This window comes from Myxine glutinosa, chromosome 13 (assembly GCF_964187855.1).
Source record: "Myxine glutinosa chromosome 13, kmMyxGlut1.1, whole genome shotgun sequence".
NCBI classification, from domain to species: Eukaryota; Metazoa; Chordata; class Myxini; order Myxiniformes; family Myxinidae; genus Myxine; species Myxine glutinosa.
In genome coordinates, this window is record NC_136273.1 from 50,621,783 (window position 1) to 50,644,834 (window position 23,052).

Below are 23,052 nucleotides of genomic sequence, written 5' to 3' on the forward strand. Positions count from 1 at the left end.
TTTCATTTGAGTGCTTAAGCCACTTCGCTTCCATGGTGATACAGTGGCTTGGTATTCCGTGGGGATATCCCAGGAGCAGGGTCCTCATGCTACCCGGACAACAGGAAAAACCTGGGAAATTTTAAATGAATCCAAAGCAGCATAGCCTCAACTCATAATCTTATAAATAAAATGTCGGATGTCTGTGACTGTTCGCGTTTTTTTGCAAATGCCTCTGGGCTGACAACCACCAAATTTGACACACAGACCAAGTCCGACTCAGCGATTGTCCTAAGGGTATTTTCATCCACAACATCAGCCTTTTAAAACCCTCTTTTACATGCTTTTTACATGCTTGATAAATTGGAATACATGCTTGAGAGATTAGACCCCTCAAGACCACTAAGACTCATGAAAACGCCGAACACCCATAGGTAAGACCCTTTAAAACCCCAAATACCCCAAAGACGATTGAGACCCTTAAGATCCCTAAGACACCGAAAGATCCTTTAAGACCCTTAAACCCTTGAAGACCCTTTCAGACCTTGAAGACTCCTTTACCCACCAGAATCACCTCACCATTCCCCCCCCCCCCCCCCTCTCTCTCTCTCTTTCTCTCTTTCGCTCTTTCTCTTTTTCTCTCCCTTCCCCTCCTATTCCCCCCCCCCCCCCCCCCTCCTCATCACCTCTGCCTTCTGCCCTTTCCCCTTCCTCTTCCTTCCATCTTCGGAACCAACCCATCCTCTCTTAATATTCCCGTCAGCGAAGCGATGGGTACCTCTGCTAGTGGAGAATATTTGCTTCCCATAGAAGTGTAGAGGGAATTGCTGGAAAGAATACAGTGCTTGATGGAGTTTAGTTTATCTGCAGTATATGAAGTGGGGTTTATTCATATTTTTCCCCCTAAAATTGAGGCTCATTGAAGAGCGAGGTGACTGAGGGTAAAAAGGCAACACACTTGACAGTGGGACTAAAGTTAGAACAAGCAAGGGAATAAGGAGAACAGGAAGGGAGGAAATACGGTAACCTGTAAGTAAGTGTTCGGTTCGGTGGGGTTAATGTGGTTCAAAATGATTGTGGTTAGAATGTGGGGTGACATGACATTGTGGTGCAGCGTTTGCTTGAACCCCTGAAAGAAGGTTTAGTTTTTAATTTTGAAAGAAGGTATTAATGTATGCACCATCCATTGGGATGACATTTAGCTGGATAAACAGTCTGCCAGCAGTGGTTATTTGTGGGCGTTAAAGTTCCCACAGGTTACTTTTGCGAAGAGTAGGCAAGTTATCACAGACACCCTGAGCAAATGGCAAATTGCTGAGCAACACACCTGTCGAACGTCAGGGCTTTCCAGCCAGTTTGTGAAAGACATTGGCCAAAAACTTTCCTCGGTCAAAGGTGGGAGTAATTGGGTCTGTTGAAGGAGGAACAGTACAGTGTCAACATCTTAGATGTGAGGGATCTCTGGGTCACTTGCCGCAGGCCTGTTCGAGCAGAACTGATTGGTGCCAACCAACAATAACAACAACACCAGTGTACTGTTAATCTTTACAATATTCTACAGTGCACCTATATGCTCTGTTTGGTTACCTGAGTCAAAAATCTATCTCTAGTTCACTCAACTAGCATTTTGGCTTCAAGTGAAAAGATGATTATATAATTTTAGACATTGTACACTAGTTTTTGCCTTTAACTATTTCTTTTTATTTTCATTTTATTGCTTTCTTTTCAATGCACCTCCCATTCTCCCCCGTCCCCCCTAACCCCACTGCCCCCACTCCTCTTTCCAACCTGCACTTCTTCAAATGGACATGCCTGTTAAAGTCCTCTGTATCTTGGACAAATACCTTTGTCAATTCTTTCATTAGAAGCAGCTGTGTAACGTTTTATTGAAAAATGAGAGTTCATTGTGAATCGGACAAGTTTACATTGTCATATAAAACTATCTTATGCCCTGATGACTCCACACTGTGCCATACACTACCCCATACTATTGCGAAGCAGACAACAACTGTGTGACTGCTGAATTTGATTATATGCTGCTCTTGTAAATTGATTGTTCACTGCTGTCCTAAATGAAATTGATTATATATTGTTCTCATAAATGGAACATGTATTCCAATCCTGGCACATCAGTTACACCCTGTTGCTCCGGAAGGATCATAAAACGAACTCTGCTATCTAGCAACATTGTCATCCACTGGAAGAGGTCAGTCTCTTGAATTTCTAGGCCTCAATATTAGCCATGACCTTTCCTTGGTTGACTGCAAAGCAATACTGGCTTCCATGATCAGTTGTAGATTGGTCATCCTCTGCTCCACATATTTCCTTGAAAAATCAGAGATACTCACTCGACACCAACTTTGTCCATAGCTCAATAGAGTACTGCTTTCCCCTATGGGCTGGCATCACTGCAGCGTGTTCCTCTGTCTCCTGGATTTTTTTGGAACCAAAAGCTTTCAACATTATTGGAATCTCCCGTGATGAGGCCGAAACACAAGGCTTGTTGCTGTCACATTGCAGACTGGTCAGTGGCCACCTTTCATTTTTAGTTTTTAAGAGTCTCTCCACTCGTCCAGCTCCGTCGTTTCTCTCAGCCTTCGAACCGACCCCACCTCTCCAGGGTGCATGCTCTTCTTCCAGTAAGCCCCTTCGGGTTAAACAACTGCCCATCTTTTCTTCCTCCTTTCTCCCGTTTGTGGAACTTGCTGTCCAGAGACTTTAATTGCACTTTTTTTTCTAACCCAACCCTCTTGCAATCGTGTCTTCCCCCCTGCATCCCCCCTCATCTTTATCCTGTTTTCCTTTTTGTTTATTCCCTTGCTTGTCCCAACTTTTCCCCCACTGTCGGTGCATTGCCCTTTTACCTGTTATCACCTTGTTCCATGAGCTTCGATTTTGTTTATATAATTTAAAAAAATAATTTACCAGGCAGATTCATTACTCCACAAGAGCTAATCTTTTCTTTGTTTATTTTTTACTCCTCATTTTCCATTCAGAATCAAGTATGGATCTAACCCCTTCACAGAGTTTATCCCAAACTACTTATTCCAGCTTTGGGGGAAAGTCTTTGTCTACACCTGGCTCATCAGAATGCTTGTCCTGTCGTCGGTCTAACGCCGTCATCGATGGATATTGTGAGTTGTGTCGAGACAAGAAGATCATCCATCCACTTGAGGATATTGCGACGCTGCGGGTTTGTATTATTTGACTTGAAATGCAAGTAGGCCTGCTTGCTTATTCATACTGTGAGCACATAGCTCATGCTGCTGGGATTCCCTATTCTGTGTTGGTTTATCCATTATTTTTAAAATGTCCTTGCAATCCGAGTTATTCCACAATCCTTGACTTCATACACAGAAAAAAATCTAACGAGTTGATATGAAGGATATTCCATGTACTTTATCTTGTGATGTGTGCAAGGTCTTCTCTAGTCCTTCAGGTTGGTATAATACTAGGCATTTATTGCTGGTATTACCCCATGATACCTCGTTCGATGTTCTCTGAAACACTTGTTTTTAAATGGTGACTTGGTGTTGGTGTATTCCATTTAAATCCTATTTTTGCATAAAAGTAGCGTGCAAACCAAGTGGAAATAGCTTCGCAACTCCTAAACCCACAGAGGCTCAGTGTAATCTTCGCTCATTCACAGTTCGTTGATCTACGGTTGACGATATATGCTACTGTGGTCTACTTGAATTAGCATGTCATCCTGATTATTGCCGACAAGGCCCCACAGAGAAAGGGTATTTGCATAATTACTTGGTAGTTTTGGTAGAAATACACACTGTGCTTGTCATGTTAATGTTTGCCTATTGCTGTTGATACTGAATTGGTTGGTACTGTTTATCCCCATGCCTTTTGAAGATAATGGGGGTGGGGGGGTGGGTGATATTTTAATCTGCTTTGTCGGTCAGTCCCTGGTGTTGGGCTAGCGGCTAGGGTGCCGGCTTAGGATCCTAGGATCCTGGGTTCGAATCCCGGTCAATCGCTGAATTAACGCCAGGGGGGTTGACTCAGCCTGTCATCCTTCCGAGGTCGGCAAATTGAGTACCAGTTCACTGGTAATTCCCTGCTTGTCGTTAAAGGCGGCAAAAAGGGTTGGCGTCAGGAAGGGCATCCGGCCGTAAAACTTTGCTTCAAAAAGGGGACCGAAAAACAACAACAACCACAGTTCCCGAAAAAGGCCAACCCCCGCTTGCGGGGAAAAATGGCCTCTAAAAGGTGGTTTTTTTTGTCGGTCAGTCTGTCACGCTATGTCCTAACAGATGGGCAGGAATTCACCAAACATGGTAGTTATGATCACCATATTGCACGATGGTACAAGGAGTATTGTCATTTTTTGCCCTGCTGACTTGGGGTGGGGTCAAAAGGTCAAATACCAAACAAACACGTTTTCAAACATTTTAAATGAAACATTGTGTTTGCAACTAACATTGGGGAAAGCATGAAATATGTAATGATATTTTTGGATTTGACCCCGAGTTCCTGTCCCATGGGGTTGGGACTTGGTATCACAGAGGTCAAAACAGAAGATTTTTTTTCACTCAAAATTTGATATTGGGTCATTCCTGGTAGAACTTTATGCAATCTTTCAACTTTGCGTTAGGTGGGAAGTGTGGGGATTTGCGATGGTGGCCATCAACTTTGCTCCAGTTGATGGGTTTTAAAAGCGAGAAGCTGATTTTTTTTTGGCTGTCTGACATTCCCATAGTGATTCATTGTAATTCCTGAATTATTCCTCAATTGTAATTCCTCTGAATCAAGTAGGGCACAAAGCACAGGCTTCTATATCAATTCCCACTGCATGCACTGACCCCATTCCAACTTATCTATAATTGTGACTGTGTCTGTCTGTGTGAGCATATACAAAATATAATGTGAAATTGCAAAAACATTCAACTTAATTTTTTCTACTGTTTGGGAAATTGTATTGAGTGAAGAAAAAATTAAGGAATGTGCCGAAAGTGTAACTTCATTGAATGCCACGAAAAAAATTAACAAGCGGGACCGCGGCTCCAGAGTTGGGAAGTCAAAATAAATTAAAGATCAAAAGAAAATAACTATTGTCGCATTATAATACAACAACCCCTACTACAACAGGCATTTTAAGGCCATTTTCCCTGCTAGAGCGGGGGTTAGCCTTGCGGGCTGTAGGATTATAATGAGAGAACATAATTGCAGGATTAGAATGAGTAAAGCAACGGGACAAGTGAACTTTCCATCACATATATATTGTCGTGTGATTCCCCTCGGTGAAGACCGGGAAATCACGGATGGAAACGAGCTTTAATTTGAGGCGACGATCAGATACGGACTTCACTGTATATGCGCTGGAGGAAGAAAGGGAAGAAGAAGAAGCGGCAGCTTTTACCTGTCAGTCCCGCGCGCAGTCTACAACCCTGCAAATTAATAAACTCAACGAACACGATTTAGAATGTACAATGAAATAATATTAAACGGAACCCGAAACAATGGAACGTGCCGATAAAAACTAAAACCTAGGTTGGGATCTCACACACTAGACTTGCACACGGACGAGGGAATATATATGAAAGACAACGCGTCGGGTGTGTGTTTGTGCTGGCTTAGCTCTGTCTGGCTGAGGTGTGTCGGGATCGCCAGGGATCGTCAGGCTCCGAGCGCAGTCGTCCGACGCAGCCCGGTTGGCGGGGAGTAGGCCTTGATGCGCCCTCGTTCACCAGGCCTCTAAGGCCTCTCGCACCCTTGTTCGCACACTGATAATCCCACGTACGCTGCAGAGGAGCAAGCCTCTCCCCTGCTTCACGCTGCAGTGGCAAGCCGCGCTGGCACGCCCGTCGCTCGCACTGAGAACCAACTCTTTGTGCTCGCTCAACCGTCTCTCCAACAAAGTCCGAAGGCAAGACAATCCAGTGGAACGTAAGGGAAGTCCAGGGCATGTAGAATGTCCAAACGCAAGCGAGCAGTCCAAACCGAGAGAACAAGAGGGGACATCGATGCTGGCTGAGCCAAAATGCGACCGTTCGCTGTGGTGTCCAGAATCAGAAGAAGCGAGAAGAAAATGTCGGTCACGACCATCTGCTCTCGCATCCAAAACGAGAAGCAGAAAATGCCAGCTCGCGGGTCGTTCCGTCGCTCGCCGTCCAACGTCTCTGGCTCTCCCTCCACCAATCCTTCGCAAGGTGGGCGTGGCCACAGCCTGCCTGAGCAACGTTTGTCTTCAAGTCGGGGTAATGCGTGGGCGCTTCCTGTCTGTTCTTGCGGTCAGTTTTCTTGTAGGGGGGAATTTGTTATTAGTGTATGCGCGAATGGGGATAGATTTATATTAGCGCGAATGGGGATGGATTATTACCTCTCTCCCTCGGCGCGACGCGGGTCTCTACCTAGACTAGTGTCTTGGTGCGTTGCCATATGGGACACTTGGATGTTCACAGGTTTGACACACAGGTGAATTAGCATAATCCCTATTCTATCTAACACAACGATCATCCTTGTATGATCACAAATATACACTTAATCCGAACAAACCGCCTAAACAGAACTTATTACATGTCGGGTTCCCTATCATGACAGCCGGAGCATGATATCGATGCAGATCTACCTGAAACTAGATATGTCCCGACCCCAAAATTCATAACAATATCTTTTCCACATATCTCATGGGATTGTGAGTTAGACAGACAACCGTGATGGGCCATGACCTGCACATGGTCGCATATATTTTTTGTCTATCTCGCGGGATTGAGTTGGACAGGTGACAGTGACGGATGGGGAGGGGGTTTGAAGGCTTGAAGTGGGGAGAGGATTGATGCCTTAGGGTTGAGAGGGAGTAGGTGAGGACTTGGGGTCCTCACATTTAAAGTCTTGACGTGTATATTTTCTTTTTAACCTCTCTTTAAGATGTTACTGCAATGGAATACGTTACTGTTGATTAAGCCACCCTCTTTCCAATTTCTGCCACAGCCACCACCTGGTTCCTGGGAATGTGACACTTGCATGGTTAAAAATAAGGCTGACACAATGCGTTGTGTTGCTTGTCAAGTTCCACGGTTTTCTGCGGACACCGGGCCTGGATTTTCCTCATTACTAACACCTAAGTTGCCCAATGATACCCATACGAAGTTGGGAGTTTCGTTGGAACGTGCTCAGAATGAGGCTGAGTGGAGCTGTTCAACGTGCAAGAGTCAAAGTAAGGCGACTGATGGAACGTGCCAAGCATGCAAGACTGCAAAGACAGGTACCCGTTTTCTCTGAGATTAACCGATTAGACTTTCCATCGTCATTTTATAAGTAAGGGGCCGCCTACCTAGTTTTTTTTCTTTCAGGAGTACCTTATTTACCTCCTTATGGCATGCAAGATAAGATGCCATGCGAGTGCCTTATTCTGTACACTCCCCATAATCCTATGTCCTCCCAACCTCTTTGCCTTTCTTCCCTTCCAAACTCTTCTACCCATTCATTTATTAATTATATATTTCCCAGGTTTTTCTCATTTTATATTTTTAAGCTCCTCCCTCCCTTCCTTTTTCCTTTCTCTACCTGCCATTTACTCTGCTCCAAATGAAATTCTCCTGTTGTCTGAGTCAACATACAATGTTCTTCCTTTAATTGGATGTGTGTGCACTTTGGCCTTGCAGGTTCCTCAGATACCCTCCCACCAGCACTATCTGTTGGCTTTGGCGAACAGTTCAAAAGGGCTCCTGGGACGTGGGACTGCGATGTCTGTCTCGTGCAAAACAAGCCTGATGCCACTGTGTGTGTCGCGTGCTCCAATTCCAGGCCAGGAAGCAAACCACCCTCAGGTACGAGCCAGAATGTTTGCCCAAGGAAACACTTTTGATTGTTTGTATGGTTACACATGAAAGTAACGAATTGGTGTGTAGATTAGCATTTCAAAGTCTGCAGAAATCGGCTGATAACCTTGGATGAAAAGGCTGATTGTGACTTTGTCTCAAAACAGTCAAAGAATTGCCCAAAGGCTGTAGCGAATAGTTCGGTTGTTCTCCAGAGTTGCAGGAAAACATTTTAACTACAAAGCTTTGGGGAAACATTTTAACCAAAGTAGTTTTTGAAGGAAAAAAACAAAAACACTATTTGTATTTTCGCATGACCGAACTCAACGTTGTCCTATTTTCCCTCCTCGTTTAAAAAAAACAAACAACCTTTTAAACTCAACTGGACTACTGTCCAGTTGAGTTCATCACGTACTGAACCCTTCGTCTGTCGTCTGTCGTCCGTTAACTTGTCCAGTCAGTTCATTTGAGTTCTGCTTTCCTGGAAGCTCTAGTTTTCAATCCACAACAATCACAATCCATTTAAATTTCCTTCTGCCTGTACTTCATTCTTTCAAAGCTTCCCCCTCACCTCACCCCCTCAAGGACTCCCCCTCAAGCCACCGCCCCTTTCACTAAATGTCTTTGTTTTTTTGTATACAAGATTGAGGCTCGTGTAAAAGCGAGCACATTAAACGCACATTAGCACATTAAACACAAAACATAAACGGACACATGAAACATAATAAAAGGAGGGGGAGAGGAGATGGGGAGAGAGAGGGAAGCACACAAGCACAACAGCAGAGAAATAGGGATATTGGGAGATCTATGGAAGGGAGAGGGCTTGGGGTGGGGGGGGGGAGGTGGGAGGGAATGGGTACCCGGTATAAAACAAATTGACACTTCTAGGAATTTCAGGAATGAAGTCGGAGATTGGAAGAGGTGGATTTGGGGTGTATTAATGGGGGTCGAAGAGATCAAGGTTTTGGATGGTGGAAGATGAGATTTTATTTTTTGTATACAAGATCGAGGCTCGTGTAATAGCTAACATTAATCACAAAAAAAATAACCTGACACATAAAACATGATGAAGGGAGCGGGAGACAAGATTGGGGGAGAGAGGGAAGCACACAAGTACAACAGTAGAGAACAGGGGCATCGGGAGATCTGTGGGAGGGAGCGGACTTGGGGGGGGGGGGGGGTGAAAGCATGGGAGGGGGGGGGGTGGGTGGGAGAGGAAAATAACAAAAAAAACAACACATGGACACTGCTAGGACGTCGAGGAAAGAAGTCGGTATTTCAAAAAAGTGGATCTGGGGTGAATTAACGGGGGTAGAAAAGATCAAGGTTTTGGATGGGGGGAGATAAGAGACGGGGGTGAACAGCTGTTTTAAAGACCTGGATGGAGGAGTGGGATTGAAGAGAGTGAGGGAGTTTATTCCAGAGGTGGGCGAAAAGAGGAAGGAAAGAGTGAAGGTGAATAGAAAGTCTTGATTTTGGCAGTTTAACCATAAGATGGTTGCAGGCAGATCTTGTGCGTCCTGCATGAATATTTGGGGGACACAACACAGACAGAGCTGGGGGAGCTAGGCCGGAGAGGAGTCGGTTGAAGACAGAAAGACCACCTACCTGCCTGCGGTGAGTGAGAGAAAGGTCCCCAGAATCGGCTTCATCGCAGGAGATACCAATGATTCTTAAAGCTTTCGTTTCTACAGCATGAAGCTGAGCTAGAAGCAGGAGCACCAGGCCAGAGGGGAGAACTGTATTCCATTGAGCTGTGGATGAAAGCTTTGTATGTGTTGAGGGGCTCAGAGGTGCCAAGTGTTACGTGGTCCTCCCGGTGACTACCTGGTCTCGGTGACCCCCGGACCGTGAGAGGAACCCCGCCAGAAAGATATATGATTTATACGCTTTCGTAACGCAATCAATATGAATTCCAGTCAATAAGAAACCCCACACCAAGGATCCGGATTAATCAATAATATATTCCCAATCAATCAACAACAATCAACAATCAATCAATAATATTACGAAGATGGCCATCTCATATATTTCCCCCCTTGACCCCCACTCACTGCACCCTCAATGGTCACTGTCCCTCACAATGTCTCTGGGCCCCTCCAGACCAAGGTGAAGGTCGACTTCTCCGCACACGGGCGGTTGAACGGACCCCTGGCTGACTCCAAACGTGCACGTCCCGTACCGGGAACGGCCTCTGGGCGTGATCGGCTCGCAAAGCGCACGAGGCCCAAGGTGCGACCCGTACACGCCCTCGGAGGCGTCGAGGCGAACAGTGCCGGACGCTTGGTTCCTTCCAGGAACCCACGGCAACCTGACACGTAACAGGCAATCACCCCGCGCAGGTAACTCCTCTCGCCCGACGGGCTTTTCACACTCAGCGTTCCCAACGCTGATCAATATCGACGCCGCTCGTTTCGGAGCTGGGCGAGGAGAAGAAGATGGCCGCTTTCTCTCCTGACCTTGTCTCTTTTTCTTCCTCCGGTTCACCATCCCGTTTCCGGTCTCCTGTTATCAGGAGCGCCTCTAACCATTTAACCACAACAACCTTTAATAGAATAAACATGAATAAGCAATGACCTGAATAGTAATTCACATAAATCCGGAATCCGTAACACTCCCCCCCTTCAAGAAAGAAAGTTTGAACCCAGCGAAAACTTTCTTTACAGGCCAAATTTGATAAACAAACAAGATCACTCATACCCCAAATCCTCAGTTCCCCCAGGCACAATTATCACATCTCAAAAACAAAGCAACAATATTTCACAAAACCCCCAGAGATTCCAAAAGTAATTCACTCTGGACCAAGCGTCAACACTTCTAGTTTCTCTTGAATGCCGGTTAAGGGGTGATGACCAAAACCTCAAAGTTAAACAACTCGATGGCACTTTTTCGGGAGGCCAAGCTGAGTATACACTACATGGACGCCTTAAGGAATGTGGAGTTCACGGTTAGTCCGTGCAGGAAAGTTCACTACCTGGACGCCTTTAAGAACGTGGCGTTCACGGTTAGTCCGTGTAGGAGCCCAGGCTCGGCGGCTCCGCCGTATATAGTGCTTCAACTTCTCCGGACTCCTAACAGTTACGGTGGGACCACTTGACCCAGTAGTCACCTGACTGGCGGTCTCCGTCTCGGCCAGTGCTCTGACAATCATTCTTTCGGGGGATGCCGTAACTCTGGGAGCCTCCATAGTAATATCGGCTGCTGCCGACACCAAAACTACCGCCAAGTTGTCCTCTTCTGTAGACCTCTCGACGCCTACGAAATGCCTTCCCTACTGTTATGGTCCGACCCTCCAAATCCTTACCATTCCAATTCTTCTCTGCCTCTCTGGCGTCTTTTGTGCTTGCAAACGTGACAAAGCCGAACCCTCTTGACTGTTGCGTTTGCCTGTCTTTTACCAACCGCACTTCCACCAGCGACCCATATCTGTTGAAGACAGAGGTCAGAACTTCTTCCTCTGTTTTGAAGTTCAGTCCCCCTACAAATAACTTGGTACTTTTGTCGCCCTCCCGAGCTGGTGTGGTGTTATTTTCCCTGCTGGGCTCTTTACCAACCCTCGGGTTACCATAAACTTCACCCCCGGCCAAATCATTCCCGATAACCACAGATACTCCCTCTACAGGAAGCGTGGCTTGTAAACCGACGGTGACCGGTCCTGACACCAAATCGGATTCCAAATGGATGACATGAAGTGGGGAACTAACACAGCCACCGATCCCTTGTAACCGAACACTATCACCAGTTGCGGTACTCTTTGACAATGGCAAAATGCCTTCAAGCATTAAGGATTGATGGGCTCCTGTGTCCCTCAATACCCTAACAGGTCTTGGGTTAGTCAAGTCCCCCTCTAGTGAGACAAACCCCTCATAAATAAATGGTTGGTAACTCTTCTGTGGGCGATTTCTTACATTTGCCATCGCATTCGGAGTTGTACTCGTCGGACTCTGCTCTGGGTTGTCCCTTTTCATGAGGTAACAACTGGACATCAAGTGTCCAGGTTTTTTGCAAAAGGCGCAAGTAGGCCCGGAGGAAAAACTCGTGGTCTGCCTCGGGCCCCCCGGGAAATAAGTTTGTCTTGGGCCCGTAGCCCCCTGATTTCGAACAGTTGGGGTATCAGAGTTGTCCCCATAATCATCTCGAGGCCGCCGCCATGTATTGTCGTTCTCCGCACCGGGTGTTCCATAACTCCCCTGCTGAAGTCTAGGCGAGGAGTTAGGTTTGTGGACCCCTATCCGGTGTGTTAAGGCATAATCATCTGCCATGGTGGCTCCGTCCCACAACTTTGGTACTTTCTTTTCCTGCAGGTACACTTTGATGTCCTCGTGGACACACTGTTGAAATTCCTCCACCAGGATCAAGTCACGCAATGCTTCGAAGTCTTTCCCGACTCCTTTTGACTCGCACCACCGATCAAACATGTTTTCTTTCACTCTGGCAAACTCCACATGGGTCTCACTCTCCCTCTTCCTGGCATTCCTGAATTTTTGCCGGTAAGCTTCAGAAACCAACTCATAGCTTTGAGAATGTGCTTCTTCAATACCTCATATTCTGCACATTGGTCCATTGGTAGCGCCGAATAAATATCTTGAGCTTTACCCACCAGCACACTTTGCACTAGTATGGTCCAGGACTCCTCCGGCCATTTTAACTGTCGGGCCACTTTCTAAAAGTGTGGAAAATATTTAGCGACTTCCTTTTCACTGAAGGGTGGAACCAGCCTCGCATGTCTGCCCACATCCCAGGTGTTCTGGCGAGGTGTCGACCCAGTCAGCAAGGGTGGTACGTCTCCCCGTTCTCTCATCAACTCCAGCTCCTTGAATTTAATTTCTTGCTGAAGCGCCATGTCACGTTCCTTTAATTCCCTTTCGGCTTTTCTCTCCTCTGCTTCGAGTTCCCTTGCAGCTCTCCTCTCCTCTGCTTTTCTCCCTTCTAACCTTTCCTGGAGTTCTCGTTCCTGTACTTTTAACCTTTCCTGGAGTTCTCTCTCCACTCTCCTTTCCTCTGCTTGTTTCTCTTCTCTCCTCTCTTCTGCTTTCCTTTCCTCTTCTTTGATCCGTTCCTGGCTCCGTAATTGCAACTCCAGTTTCCGGAGCTCAACGTCTTCTGGTTCTTCGGGTAGCCACTCCCAGGCTAACTCGTCCCATGTTCCTAATCCCACCATAGATTGGATCACCGCGGTCTGCAACTCTGCCTTCCTCAAATTAGTTCGGACCTCCAAGTTAAAAATGTTTGGCCTCAGGAAGGGCATCCGGCCATAAAAACATTGCCTCAAACAGGGAACCATGATTGTCATGGGGCCCGCAAGGCTAATTTTCGCTCTTGCGGGGAAAATGGCCTTAAAACGATCATTCATTCATTCATTCTCCAAGTTAAAATGTTTGGCCAATTTCAAGAGGTCTGATTTTAGTAACGCTCGGAACTGTGCCTCACTCGGGGTTACCGCAAAGTTCTGTGCCACAAACGCCATGGTGACTATCGTTAACACCTGTTAACCTTCAGCCAAGACTTTACCACAATTTCCCAAAAATTTACCAATTAATAATTAATGAATTAATTTTAATTAATAAAAATATTATTTTCTTATTTTATACAATTTTATATCCTGGAATTCAATTGGACGAGCCCCCAATTCTGTTACGTGGTCCTCCCGGTGACTACCTGGTCTCGGTGACCCCCAGACCGTGAGAGGAACCCCGCCAGAAAGATATATGATTTATACGCTTTCGTAACGCAATCAATATGAATTCCAGTCAATAAGAAACCCCACACCAAGGATCCGGATTAATCAATAATATATTCCCAATCAATCAACAACAATCAACAATCAATCAACAATATTACTAAGATGGCCATCTCATATATTTCCCCCCTTGACCCCCACTCACTGCACCCTCAATGGTCACTGTCCCTCACAATGTCTCTGGGCCCCTCCAGACCAAGGTGAAGGTCGACTTCTCCGCACACGGGCGGTTGAACGGACCCCTGGCTGACGTGCTCCAAACGTGCACGTCCCGTACCGGGAACGGCCTCTGGGCGTGATCGGCTCGCAAAGCGCACGAGGCCCAAGGTGCGACCCGTACACGCCCTCGGAGGCGTCGAGGCGAACAGTGCCGGACGCTTGGTTCCTTCCAGGAACCCACGGCAACCTGACACGTAACAGGCAATCACCCCGCGCAGGTAACTCCTCTCGCCAGACGGGCTTTTCACACTCAGCGTTCCCAACGCTGATCAATATCGACGCCGCTTGTGTCGGAGCTGGGCGAGGAGAAGAAGATGGCCGCTTTCTCTCCCGACCTTCTCTTTTTCTTCCTCCGGTTCACCATCCCGTTTCCGGTCTCCTGTTATCAGGAGCGCCTCTAACCATTTAACCACAACAACCTTTAATAGAATAAACATTAATAAGCAATGACCTGAATAGTAATTCACATAAATCCGGAATCCGTAACACAAGGAAGGGCTTTGCACGGCGGAGGATGCCCAGTCGGCGACTGGCTTTGGAGGCCAGCTTGGAAATGTAGCTTTCTTAGGAAAGATCATGGCTGATAGTGAGACCTAAAAGCTTGAGTGACAGAACTTCTTCAAGGGGATTGTTGAGAATGTAGATGGGAGGGTTGTCCAGACCTTTTTTGTAGACTGTGGACTGTGGACCTCTCTCCGGCTGTCTCTCTCCAGGTATGCTCTCCTCCGTTTTGATAGGCCTTAACCCTGCCCCAGTGGCAGTTTCAATTGTCATCAATAACTCAATTTATCATGGAGCTTACAACTTCCAAAACACCAGGAGTACACTTTGGTTGTGACCTCCCCCCTGTGCTTCCATCTCATGTTTGTCTTGGTGTTGTAGTGTCCTCAAAACAGTGATGACTCCATCTACATCTTTCTCTGAGACAACATGGACCAACTTTTAACCACTCATCACAACTCCCTCTTCCTCATACGTGGTGATTTCAATTGTCACCATGCTAATTTGCTGGGTGTTGTTACCCCTCTCACCAACCATGGCACTTCAGCAAAGGACTTCTGGAACTCCCTGGGCCTGACTCAGTCTGTGAAACTTCTCACCCGGATTTACCCCAGTGGCAAATCCTCCCTTCTGGACTTGGTGATAACAAACTTCCCCGCTCATGTCTCCTGGTCTTCCTCTGCTACAGTTGGTTCATCTGATCATATTGTCGCGCGGACCCTCCTGTTAATACCAGGGACCGCGGAAGACCAGAACGGCTTTAACGGAGGCGACGATAAATACGGATTGTGCTATCAAACGCGGGAAGAAAAGAAGGGAAGAGGAAGAAGCGGGAGCGAGTTACTGTGGAAGGGGAACGAACTCAAACGGGCACATGATTTGCAGGGAATGCAAAATAATACAAGGGTTTATTAAAATAAAAGGTAGGGACAGGTAACCGCGATACTAATTCAAATTCTAAATTGGGATCCCACACACCAGACTGCGGATACGAGACGAGGGAATGAGTTACCAAAGAAACACGTTCGTCGTGTATTTGTGAAATGTTGCGTCCTTATTTGTCTTGTCGTCTTGCGTCTCCAAGCTCCAAAGCACCGAGCACCGAGCAAAGCTCCAAGCACCACGCGGCCCAAAGCACTGCCAGCGATCTCCACACGAGGTCCACCGCGAGGAGAGACAGGAGAGAGAACAGCGTCTTGACATGCGACTGCACCACTAAGAGCCAAGTCCTAGTCCAAGTGAGCTGCTGCTCCGAGCCAAGCGCGTCCTTTTTATAACCTTCCCGGTGACGTCAATGTTGGCGCGCTCCCCAATCAGCGTCGCGTAGCTTCCCGCCAGCCACCGAACCTTCCAGCGACTTCCCTCCAATGAACAACCTCCTTCTTAGTTGCGTCTTCGTGCCTCCCGCACTGGTTGGCTGGAGGTTCGCGCCTACCGCGCTGAGCAATCACAGGCCTCCTGGGCATGTTGCTATGCAAGTTCGTGGTGCGACCGGCGGCAGCCATCATCGGCGGTGTCCTGGCCTGGTTTCCTGTCCGTTTTCTTCCAAAGTCATTGTCAGGGAAGGGAATTTAATTACTGTGTGCAATAAAGGGCCTATCTAAGTGTTTACAGGTGTGCGTTGCCATAAGGGACAAAGGTTTGATTACCAGGTGTGACACACACGGGCTGTTATCTTTAATCCCTACAACTACCTAGCACACGTACATCCTGGTATGTTCACAGGTGTACTCCTTAACCGACAAACCGGACTAAACACACAGAACCTATTACAAGGTGGATTCCCTATCGCGACAGACGAAGCATGTTACCTATTCAGATCTACCTGACTCTAAATATTCCTCTACCCCACAGACATAACAATATGTTTGTGAGAGTCTCTATCTCTCTAGCGATTTTCAAAGAGCCTACTCAGCCCTAGCGAATCTTGCTCAGACAGACTGGCAGAGAATGCAAGCAGCCACATAACTTCAGGACTGGTCTCGTATATCAACTGCCCCTGGTATTAACTCATCCTGTGAATTTATCCACAGAAACCTGCTTTGTCTCATTTTCCTGAAACCTTTTTTTGTTTTTGTTTTGTATACTGAATCGAGGCTCGTGAAAGAGCTAACATTTACTTCACAAACAAATCAACCAGACAAACAAAATATATATAAAAAGAGGGAGTGGAAAACAAGATGGGGAGAGAAGGGGAAGCACACAAACACAACATTTGAGAGCAGGGAGATGTGTGCAAGGGAGAGGGCTTGGGGGGAGGAGGCGTGGGAAGGGGGGGGGGGGGGGGGAGGGAGAAGTATAAAACACAAGGACACCAATGACTTCCAGGACAGAAGTTGGTATTTCAAAAAAGTGGAATTGGGGTGAAATTAGCGGGGGTAGAAAAGATCAAGGTTTTGGATGGGGGAAGATAAGAGATGGTGGTGAACAGCTGTTTTAAAGACCTGGAGGGTGGAGTAGGATTGAAGAGAGTGAGGGAGTTTGTTCCAGAGGCGGGAGAAAAGAGGAATGAAGGAGTGAAGGTGAGCAGAGAGTCTTGATTTTGGCAGTTTGACCATAAGAGGGTTGCAGGCAGATCTTGTGCGACCTGTAGGAATATTTGCGGGACACAGCCCAGAGAGAGCTGGGGGGGCAAGGCCAGAGAGGAGTCGGTAGAAGACGGAAAGACCACCAACCTGCCTGCGGTGAGTGAGTGAGAGGCCCTTGGAGTTAGCTTCATCGCAGGAGATTCCAATGATTCTGAATGCTTTGGTTTCAACAGCGTGAAGACGAGCTAGGTGTGAGGCAGGAGCACCAGCCCAGAGGGGAGAGCAGTATTCCATTGAGCTGTGGATGAAAGCCTTGTATGTGGTGAGGAGCTCAGGTGTGCCAAGGAAGGACTTCGCACGACGGAGGATGCCCAGTCGGCGACTGGCTTTGGAGGCCAGATTTGAAATGTGGTTTTCCAAGGAAAAACCTACATATGATGTCGTCTTCAGTTATTCTACAATTCTTCTCACCCATGGTACACCAAATCCTGTGGTGAGGCAGCTGCTCTGAAACAACATGCCTTCTCTTCATGGAAAGCCCACCTGACCAAAGGCTTTCCACAAAGCTCATTCCATAAAGCCTGCAACAAGTGTGTGTCTAATCTCAGGAGAGCCAGAAAACAACCTCTGTCCAACCTCAAGATTGCACTTTCAAACGTTCCTCCCTCTAAAATTTGGTAGTGCATTGTTAAACCTGTCTCCGGAGTATACTCCCCTCCATCCCTTCCCTCACTTAAAATGGCACCTCCAATCGACTCACACTTGAGAAGGCGAATGCCTCAATTTTTTTGCTTCCAAATCTTGTATTCCCAACCCCTCACTGTGTCTCTACCACCCTTCCCGGTCACACCAAATTGCTCCTGGACTCTGTCTTGAGAAGGTGGAAAAGCTTCTGGCAACTTTCGACGCCGATTCTGCAACTGAACCTGATGGGATCCGCTTGTGTGGCCTTAAAAACCTCCTATGCTACTCTTACACATCCTATCTCTGCCCTTTTCACCCTATCATTTTCCCTTGATCATCTTACATCTGCTTGGAAATCAGCCAATATCACTGAATTGCATAAAAAGTGCAAAAGCTGGTCCATATAATTACAAACATTTCAGCTTACTTCCCATCATCAGGAAGGTTATGGAATCCTTCATCGCAGTTTATATGGAATTCTTCCTTTTCTCCAACGGCCTCATCTCAGCTCATCATCTCTAATTCAGACCAGAAATTCTAACTTGGACATGCTGCTCTGACTCTCCCAACAATGGAAGGCCTCAATGACTGAAATGAGGTCAGGGCCATCTTTCGCGACATATAATAATAATAATAATAATAATGCATTTATTTTATATAGCGCTTTTCAGGAAGCCCAAAGACGCTTTGACAGAGTGCAAAACATAATGCATAGCAAAACATAAAAACAATTGCAAAAAAAGAAGAATCAATAGGGAAATATTCAAAGCACAAAGGAGGGAGAAGGAGAGGAGATAGTCAGGGGTTAGATGCTGCGGGTTAAATGTTGAATGCAGTGTTGAACAGGTGGGTCTTGAGTGATGTTTTGAATGTGGTGAGTGAGGAGGAGTCTCTGATGGTGTGAGGTAGCGAGTTCCAGAGGGTGGGAGCAGCGATGGAGAAGGCCCTGTCCCCCCAGGATCTAAATTTGGTCCGGATGGGGGGGGGGTCAGGAGGTTGGTACCAGCAGAGCAGAGGTTGCGGGTGGGAGTGTGTCTGGAGAGGAGGTCAGCCAGGTAGGATGGGGCCAGGTTATGGAGGGCTTTGTAGGTCAAGAGGAGGATTTTGTACTGGATTCTCTGGGAGATGGGGAGCCAGTGAAGCTTGTAAAGGACGGGGGTGATGTGGTCACGGGTCCGGGAATGGGTGAGTAGACGGGCAGCGGAGTTCTGAATGTATTGGAGTTTATTGGTGATTGTTGAGGGTGAACCATAAAGGAGGCTATTGCAGTAGTCCAGACGGGAAGTGATGAAGGCGTGGATGAGGGTTTCTGCAGCCACGGAGGAGAGGGATGGACGGAGACGGGCGATGTTTTTCAGGTGAAAGAAGGCTGTCTTTGTGATCTGTTTAGTGTATTTGTCGAAGGAGAGGGTTTGGTCAAAGATGATGCCAAGATTCCGGATGTGAGGGGAGGTGGATACTGGGAAACCGTCGATGTTGAGGGCAAAGTTATGGGTGGACTTGGTGAGCGTTTTTGGGCCAATGATGATTATTTCAGATTTATCACAGTTAAGTTTGAGGAAGTTGATTTGAAGCCAGGATTTTATTTCAGTGATGCAGTTTGTCAGGATAGAGTGGGTGGCGGTGGAGATGGACTTGGTAGAGATGAAAAGCTGGATGTCATCGGCGAAGCAGTGGAATTGGAGACCATGACGGCGGATTAAGTGACCGAGGGGGGACAGGTAAAGGATGAAGAGGAGGGGGCCAAGAACTGAATCTTGGGGGACACCTTGGGGGAGGGGAGCAGTGGGGGATTTGCAGTTATTGATGGAGATGAACTGACGTCTGTCAGAGAGGTATGATTTAATCCAAGAGAGGGCAGTGCCGGTAATGTTAAAGGTGGTTTCAAGTCGGGTGAGGAGGATGGTGTGATCGATGGTGTCAAAGGCGGCGCTGAGGTCGAGGAGGATGAGAATGTTGAGGTTGCCAGCGTCAGAGGAGAGGAGAAGGTCGTTGGTGATTTTGAGGAGAGCAGTTTCAGTACTGTGGTTGGAGCGGCTTTCATATCTATATATATGCATATCATATCTATATATATTTCATATCTTTCATATCTTTCATATCAATATATCTCCAGCTTTCAATAGTCTTGCATCTCACCTTGCACTCCAAACCTTCTGCTTATTGTTACGTGCTCGACCTGCTTATTGTTACGTGAATTGTTACGTGCTCCCCGACCCCCTGGTCACGGTGTACCTCCGAGCCCCAAGAGGAGTCACGGCAGAAAAATGTGTTATTCTGTATGTCAAAGATCAATGGTGAAGCCACACCAATTGTTATTCACAAACAAATATTGTATTAAGATCACACAAGAATAACCATACAACAATAATATGAATCAAAAGTTAAAGTACAATCAATATTCTATGATGGTACCATCAGTGTTATAATATATAACTCACTGTGCTCCAAGTGAGTGAAACCAGAACATCCCCAATGTCTCTTATTCCCGGCTTCAAGCCACAGTTGATTCGCCCAGCGATCGCGAGAACGAGGTCCAATCGAAACCCGAACCCCGTTCAGATGACGGGCCCGGTCACACCGCCAAAACAGCAGAAAGGCGTATGCGGCCGAAGCGGCGCAAAGAGTCACGTGGTCCAAAACTGCGTAAAGCAAACTCAAGGCGAATGGGAAATCGTAAGGCAAACTCAAGGCGAATGGGAAATCCACAGGTGCCCTCCAGGTCTGAACTTTCACGGCTCAGTCGGCGAACCGCAAATTAATCTTCCAAAAGCCACGTGCACACACACACCTCAGATACGTCTGAAAGCGGTGGAAATGGCTGACGAAGCAAATACCTTGCTTGACGCGTGAAGCGCACGAATCAAAATGGCCGACGGCTCGGTCTCGTGGCGCACCAGCACGGCGATGATTCTCTCCTGAATCGATAGCAAAACCTGACGCGCAGGTTAATCGGTCACAGCGATGACAACTCGGAATTCCTTTCCCGGAAACCCGAAAGTTCGTTCGTGACTCTTGCTCGCCAACGTTCGCTTCAGAACCCGGAGCAACTCGGCTTTCTTGTCCGACCCCTCTCGCTCCGCCCTCTTTCTTCTCTTTCCGCTTCATCGACGTCCGGTTCCTGTTTCATTTTAAAACATTCCTTTTACCTTTTGACAATAATAATTGCTATTTCCCTCAAACAACAATAATAATAATACATGGAACCATAAATGTCAAGTGGATGAAAGCCACCACAACAGAAGTGATGAATCCGTAACACTTCCCCCCCTCAAGAAAGAAAGTTAGAACATAGTGAAAACTTTATTTTGGAGGCAAAACTCTTCCAACAAACAAAAGTAAACTCACACCCAAATCATCAATTCCCGTGAGCCAATAATCAATATTTCCAAAAAATAAAGCAACAAAACTTCAAACAACCTACAGAGAATTCCAAAGTTAGTTCACTCTGGACAAATCATCAGCAACGACATTGTCCCTGCCCTTTACATGCTCAATTTCCCAGTTGAACTCCTGCAAAGCCAAACTCCATCTCATCAACCTCTAATTTTATTTTCCATTTTTTTGAATGGAGGTTAAGGGGGGTGTGATCAAAAATCCAAAGTCAAGCAAATCTATAGCACTTTTTTAGGGATGCCGAGGTGAGAGCCAGGTTTATGGTGGTTGGGTGGTGAGGCCTGGAAGTATTCACGACATGGACGCCTTTAGGAACGTGGAGTTCACGGTTAATCCATGTAGGAAAGTTCACTGCATGGACGCCTTTAGGAATGTGGAGTTCACGGTTAATCCGTGTAGGAAAGTTCACTACATGGACGCCTTTAGGAATGTGGAGTTCACGGTTAATCCGTGTAGGAAAGTTCACTACATGGACTCCTTTAGGAACGTGGAGTTCACGGTTAATCCATGTAGGGATCTTGGCTCGGCTGCTCCACAGCATTCAGTGCTTCAAACTCTTCCTAACTTTCATAATAATCACCGTTGGAACGCTTGTCGCTGTTGTCACGTGAATAGCGGTCTCCTTCTCGGCCACTACCCTGATAATCATCCCTTCGGGAGCTGCCGTAACTCTGAGAGCCATAGCCACCCCTGAAACTACCTCCACATTTTCCTCCTCTGTAGCCCCCTCGACGCCTATGGCCTGCCTTCTCTACTGTTATGGTCCGACCATCCAAATCCTTGCCATCCAAATCCTTTTCTGCATCTCCCTGTCTTTTATCAGCAGCACTTCCAAGAGCGGTCCATATTTGCTGAAGACAGAGTCCAGAACAACTTCCCTTGTTTTGAAGTTCAGTCCACCTACAAAGAGCTTGCCAACATTGCCTCCATCCATGACTTGTGTGTGCTGACTCTTAGTTTTTGGGTACCTGACAAGATGTGCCGGTGCAAAGCGTAACGTCGGTACCTTCCTCTTCTCTTCAGAGCGCTTCCTACCCATAGCACGAGTCGCGGCACAGGAGGGAAAGATACCCGGAATCTTCTGCTCTAACTGTGCAGTGTTATTTTCCATGCTAGGCTTTTCAACAAACATCGGGTTACCAGAGACTTGACCACCGGCCAAATCATTCCCGATAACAAAAGATATTCCTTCTACAGGAAGAGTGGCTTGTAAACCTACGGTGACCGGTCCTGACACCAAATCAGACTGCAAATGGATGACATGAAGTGGGGCTCTAACCTCTAGTGGGGCTATAGCCACCAACCCCCTGTAAACGAACACTACCAGTTGCCGTCTTCTCTGACAATGGCAAAATGCCTTCAAGCATCAAAGATTGATGTGCTCCTGTGTCCCTCAATACCCTAACAGGTCTCTGGTTAGTCACGTCTCCATCCAGTGACACAAACCCCTCTGAAATAAAAGGTTTGTAACTGTCTTGAACAAGGTTGTTCTGTGATGCCGTAACTTTGGCATGGGAACCTTCACAAGGCACTGTCCTCCAAGGACGATTTCTCACATTTGCCAATGCATTCGGAGTTGTACTAGTCTGACTCTGCTCTTGATTTTTCCTTTCCAGAGCATAACATTGGGACATCAAGTGTCCAGGCTTCTTGCAAAAAGCGCAAGTAGGCCTGGAGGTGAAACTCGTGGTCTGTCTCGAGCCCCCGGGAGATAAGTTTGTCTTGGAACTGTAGTCTTCTGATCCCTAACAATTGTGGTATCAGATTTGTACTCGGTCATCTCTAGGTCGCCTCCATGAATTTTTGTTCTCCACACCTGATTTACCATAAATCCCCTGGCGAACTCTAGGCGGGAAGTTAGGTTTGTGGAATCCCATCCTGTGTGTCAAGGCATAGTCATCTGCCACGGTTGCTGCCTCATACAACTCTGGTACCTTCTTTTCCTCCAGATGTACTTTAATGTCCTCGTGGACACATTGTTTGAATTCCTCCACCAAGATCAATTGTCGCAACAGTTTGAAGTCTTTCCCAACCCCTTTAGAATCACACCACCGATCAAACATGGTTTCCTTCATTCTGGCAAACTCCACATGGGTCTCACTCTCCCTCTTCCTGGCGTTCCAAAATTTTTGCCGGTAAGCTTCAGGGACCAATTCATAGGCCTTGAGAATGGTTTTCTTCACTATCTCATAATCTGCACATTGGTCAATCGGCAAAGCTGAAAATATATCTT

The 23,052-nt window shown here is 46.8% G+C and overlaps 1 protein-coding gene across 5 annotated transcripts in view; it reads left to right on the plus strand.

The window, feature by feature from the left end:
* LOC137438938 (nuclear pore complex protein Nup153) overlaps window positions 1-23,052 on the plus strand; it is a 111,648-nt gene that overhangs the window by 53,177 nt on the left and 35,419 nt on the right. For all 5 annotated transcript variants that reach the window (XM_078767453.1, XM_078767450.1, XM_078767451.1 and 2 more), the window contains 3 exons: window positions 2,976-3,172; window positions 6,922-7,195; window positions 7,596-7,760. In XM_078767453.1, coding sequence (XP_078623579.1) covers window positions 2,976-3,172; window positions 6,922-7,195; window positions 7,596-7,760 — 636 coding nt within the window. The remainder of the gene's footprint in view (window positions 1-2,975; window positions 3,173-6,921; window positions 7,196-7,595; window positions 7,761-23,052) is intronic.